The sequence below is a fragment of the Coturnix japonica genome, chromosome 26 (assembly GCF_054131305.1).
Source record: "Coturnix japonica strain WE chromosome 26, WE-NBRP24, whole genome shotgun sequence".
NCBI lineage: Eukaryota > Metazoa > Chordata > Aves > Galliformes > Phasianidae > Coturnix > Coturnix japonica.
Window position 1 is genome coordinate 3,520,001 of NC_140688.1, and position 4,978 is coordinate 3,524,978.

The 4,978-nt window shown below is 50.8% G+C and overlaps 1 protein-coding gene across 1 annotated transcript in view; it reads left to right on the plus strand.

Moving 5' to 3' along the window:
• Window positions 1-3,665, plus strand: part of LOC146756659 (uncharacterized) — a 7,717-nt gene extending 4,052 nt beyond the window's left edge. Inside the window, exons 3-8 of the mRNA XM_085524117.1 lie at window positions 676-744; window positions 886-957; window positions 1,049-1,150; window positions 1,853-1,996; window positions 2,521-2,662; window positions 2,848-3,665. Coding sequence (XP_085380243.1) covers window positions 1,132-1,150; window positions 1,853-1,996; window positions 2,521-2,662; window positions 2,848-2,944 — 402 coding nt within the window. The 5' untranslated portion in view covers window positions 676-744; window positions 886-957; window positions 1,049-1,131 and the 3' untranslated portion in view covers window positions 2,945-3,665. The remainder of the gene's footprint in view (window positions 1-675; window positions 745-885; window positions 958-1,048; window positions 1,151-1,852; window positions 1,997-2,520; window positions 2,663-2,847) is intronic.
• Window positions 3,666-4,978: the final 1,313 nt, after the last annotated feature.

The window sequence follows — 4,978 nt, forward strand, 5'->3', positions numbered from 1 at the left end:
CCTCAAATTGGGCACCTGGGGCTGGGCAGGATAAATATCTACAAGTAGGGCATGGACCCTATGGGTGCATACCTCCTAACCGAAACCCACAGTTGGGAAGATGGGCTGTGTGGGGATTAAAGACAGAGAGAGAGAGAGAAACATCTGCCAGCAACAATGGATAAATGTAACGAATCCAGATAACCCAGTGTGGCTGTTAGGGAAAATATGGGGTGTAAGTGACTTGCGGAATCAAACTCTATAACACATAGATGGGTTATAAAGCAGGTATGTTTATTCCAGTGCTGGGTGCAAGGGGGATAGCTCCACCAAACTTGCACATGGACTTGTAAAATCGTGACACAGATATAGGTACATCTCATACATAGTCAATGATTTCTCGGAATTCTGATACATATTCAATAGTTGTTTAGCATGCAGACCCCCTCTTGTTCTTATCAGGGGGATGCAACTCCTCTTCTGGTATTTACCACATCTATTCTCCTCCTTGCCTGATGACTTCCGTGAGGTCTCACTCCTTATCTGCATCCTTCCTGCTCTCCCAGGCCCCTTGTTTCCCTGTGTGGAAGGGAGAGAATAGTGTTGTGAAGGAATCCCTGGCTTTAATTGCATCCTGCGACCTTGTGGCTGAAGGGATGCTCAGTAGCAGTTGCTTTGTCCTGTGTTCATTTGCAGATTTGACTAGAGGAGTTGATCCAGCTTCCTCTCTGAGATCTGGAACTGAAACTCTGTCGGATCGCGCAGGTACGTCATAGCTTTGAAATTCTTTAGAGAGCTTTTGCTGCCCGTTTCAGTGCCATTTCATGGCACAGTCCCCTGTACGCTCTGCTACTCAGTTGATGCTGTAGTGTGTGACTGAAACTTTTCATGGGTCTTTGGTTGCAGAAGTGCCCCCAGTGTGGGCCCTGCCCGGTCATCGGTTTCCTCCTGTGCTGGAGCCCAGCTGGAATCCCAGCAGTGAGTACTCTGTCTTCACTGACTTGGCTGACTCGCCGCTGATCTTCAAAACTTCATGCACGTGATATTTAACTTCATACATTCTGTTAAGGTCCGGAAAGAGAAGAGGATGAATCCAAACGAGGAAAATACTCTCAGGGCTCATCCCGTCTCCTGAAGTGACTGCTGAAGGAAATGGAGAAGGCAGAGCATGGTGGGTATACTTCAGTCTGTTCACTGTGGGACCTGGGAAGCTGAGGTGTGATATGCAGGTGTGGGCAGGCTGTAGCCTGCACAGCAGGAAGGAATGGGTCAGAGCCGTGCTGCAGCCGTGTTCCATGTATCACCTTGCAGGTGCTGTCAAGCACCAGAGCTGGTCTGCTGCCAGATGGTCTGCATCCAGCCAAGACCCAGAGGCAGCTGCTCCCCCAGCACAACCATTACTTGTCAAGCTGCTTTGTGCAGTCGTTGGCACCCAGATGGCAGCAAGTGGCAAGCGCTGTGCTTCTGTTCATCCAAAGCCCTCCGTGCAGCTGAGCAAGTTCAAGGCAGGAGAAGCATCCCGAGCAGGGTTGGCTGCCTTTGCTAATGCTGGAAATGAGGTGGAGATGCTAATTCTGAAGGCTTGGACTGTGTGTTAGAGCTTGGATTTCAGCCTGCAGCTACCTGGCTGTGATGGGCTGGTGACAGCACAGAATGTGAGGGCCTTGCACAGGAGCTGATTCCTCAAGAGGTGTGAGGGAGTCAGCATTGTCCAATAGCTGGGAGGGCCCAAATGCCTTTGGGTAACAGAGGGGCTCACAGTGTACTTGGGGGTGGGGGGCCTGGACTTTACCTGAGCTCGGGATTGGAGAAGCTCAGTTTTTGATGAGAGCACGTGACATCCCACTCCTACTGCCCTGCTTTCTTTCTAAAGGAACGGACCAACAAAGTGAGCGGGATGCACTCCAGGAAGGTGGATATCCCACACTGCCGGTCCCGGATGCACTCCAGGAAGGTGGATATCCCACACTGCCCATCCCGGACAGAGGAATGCAGGCAGCACCAACCAGCATGCCAGGTAATTTCTGTCCCATGATCATACGGTGTCACAAACCAGAGTCACTGCGTGCCTGCAGGCTCTTGCTGCCAGCTCTTGCACACCAGGTCAGCAGCCAGACCTGAGCGTGTGAGCATAGAGCACATGTAAAAGAAGCAGGAGTGTTTCTCCCCTGGGCTGGCTCTGGCTGTGCCCTGTGCTGGCTGAAGCCTGACCTTCAGCCTGGGGGGCGTCCCACAGGAGAGCTCAGGACACGCATGCCGGGAAAAGCATGAGGGATTCTGCTCTGTAGCTCTCCCCACAGACCAAGCCCAGACCCCAGAGTACAGCCCCAGCTCTCGGCCCAGAGGAGGACACGGGTAGTGCCTGTGCAGCCTCTTCGTACCCAACGAGAGGTGGAAGCAATCCTTCTTGTCCTCCGGTGCTTCGGCACCAGAGACGGAGGCACCCACTGACAAAATGACCTCTTGGGTCTATGAAGCACACTGAGAGATTATCTGTAGCGCAGCTGAAGGTCACGTGGGACATTGTCTCATTTCTTCCAGGGATGAACACAGGCAAAAGCACAGAGGCTGCTGCTCACACATCTGTGCGGAAGCGCCGCATTCCGGTGACGGTCTCAGCGATGCTGCTGCCTGCGCTGGTGCTGGCCGTTGGTGTTGTGATATGGGTGCTCAAAAACTACCTGTGAGTTGGCCTTTCCCCAGAACACCTTATTGCTGCATTTGGCAATGAAGCATTTGTGGTGCCAGGATCCTGGACGGCCAAATCAGCCGCTGGCAGTACACTGCCAGGACTCAGGTTGCAAAGTCTTTCAAGTTTCCCCTTATTTCCTGTCAGTGAGTAGTGCTTTCTGAAACTCATTCTCACAGAGTGCGCAAGAGGGAAAAGAGAGCAGCAGAAGCAGCAGATGGAGCTGGGGAAGGCAACGAGACAGACTCTGACCCAGTCAAACAAGAGTCTCCGTAATAGCTCCAGTCCGTTCCATTCTGCCATTGAAGAGGCCAGAAGTCTTCAAGGTCATCTGGAAGACCTGGAGCTTGAACTCAAAGCCATGAAAGAGATCCTTGGGAACAGTCCTGAGTGCTGCCTTCTGTCAGAGGATGGCCCTGAATGTGAGAGCAGAGCTTTTGTCCTTCATCCTGCATTCTCCAGGACAGGTATCACCAGCAGTTTGAAGATTCTTAGCTCGACACAGCTACATTCCTGTTGAATGTTGAATGAAGAAAACGAGCTTCCTCTGACTGCCAGACAATGCGTAATGTCTTTGGAGATGTGGGTGAGAATGGCTGGTTTCAGGGAGAGCTGACAGATGGCACAAGAGGACTGGTCCCTTCCAATTTGGTTGCGGAGCTTTCAGATGATGAACTGGATACACCTGGAGATCCTGTCAGAATTCCTGCATTGCTCCATCTGCAAGACTACCATTGTTCCACTCAATGGAACAACTCGATGTTGAGCAGAATGTGGTTGAGCTCCTTCGGGAACTCTCTGAGGCGACTGACAGCGGAACTGCATAGCTTTATTGTATATGAAAAACAACCAAACAACTGTCCCCTCCCTCTCCCTTCCCCTCGCACCCCCCTACCCCCCCCTCCCAAAAAAAGACAAAAAAACCCCAAAAAAACCCTAAAAAAACAACAAAAAACAACCCACCCTCAATAAAACAAAAAACCAAAACCAATTAAAATCTCAACGCTGTTCTTTTTCTGGGATACACTGAGGTGACGCTTCTTCTAGCTTAGACTTTGCAATGAGTTTGTGTCACGGAGTTCTCTCTAGAGCTCACTTGGTGACAGCGGGAACAAACCCAGGGAGAGAAGGAACAAAGAACCTCCCCTCTCTAACAGCGCGGTGCGGGGGCAATAAAGAACTGGGGGGGGGGTTGGCACTCACCTCTCATCGGGGTACCATCCCGTTCTCTGCAAGCCACGATGTTGTGGGAAGCTGTGGAGGAACTGCTCAAATGTATTCTCTCTAAGAGAGGGGAGCAGGTATCTCCTAAATGCATATCCGAGCTGGTAAAATGGGCTCATATGAATGGACACCTTCAGGAGGTGGCACTGATGTTCACTGTAGCCGAATGGCGAGAAATAGTCGACCATATGTAGGACTTTGTTATCTCCAAAAATAAGGAATACAAAATAAATACATTGAAGAATATGCAAGCCGAGTGGGAGATTGCTGCTGCTGTGGTACAAGCTCTATCCGGACCTAGTGCTCAGTCAAGGTCAGAGCTTGACTCCCTGTTACCAGGAGGTTCGTACTCTGCTCATCAGCCTCACAAGTCAGGGCTGCCGCAGAAGCCCCGAATAATCCCCCGTCCTCGACCTCTTCAACGTCTCTGGCAGATCCGGTTTTGGCTGGTGAGGAAGGTGCGGTGGGGGGGGGCTGAGGGGTGTGCAGAGCAGCAAGAAGCTCCTGAGAGTGAAAGCGACTCGGATAATGGTGGGAATGAGAAAGCGTTGGAGGAACATAATAAAACATTAACTGAGGAGCTGCAGGACTTGGAACTGCGTACGAAGGAGGCATCAGTCTCTTTGAGCGTTTCACCGATGTCTTTACAGCCCCTGTCTATGCGATTCCCCCCCACATGTAGCGATCCTCCACCTTTGCGTTGGTCTGGAGTCATTAGAGACATGATATTGGAGGGACCGTGTCAAGCTGTGTTTCAGCTCGCTTGCCCGCTGATAGACGATCAGCAGGGAGCTGCTCGGTGGGAAGTGCATCATTGGAAATTGTTACAGCAGGCTGGTAAGACTGTGACTGACTATGGGAAACGATCTGAAGCTTCTAAGCAAATCATTCAATGGATTTTCACTGAGGATACTCATATGACCCTAGACACTTCTAATCTTGTGCGGTTGTTACTAACACCACCAGAATACGTTGTTGGTCTCATCTCAAGGCAGAAAATAGCATCCAGCCTTTATAGTAACTGTGTTTGTGTGTTTCTTTCCTAGTGGAATTGCTTTGTAACTTGCGGTGTTATAAATAATATTA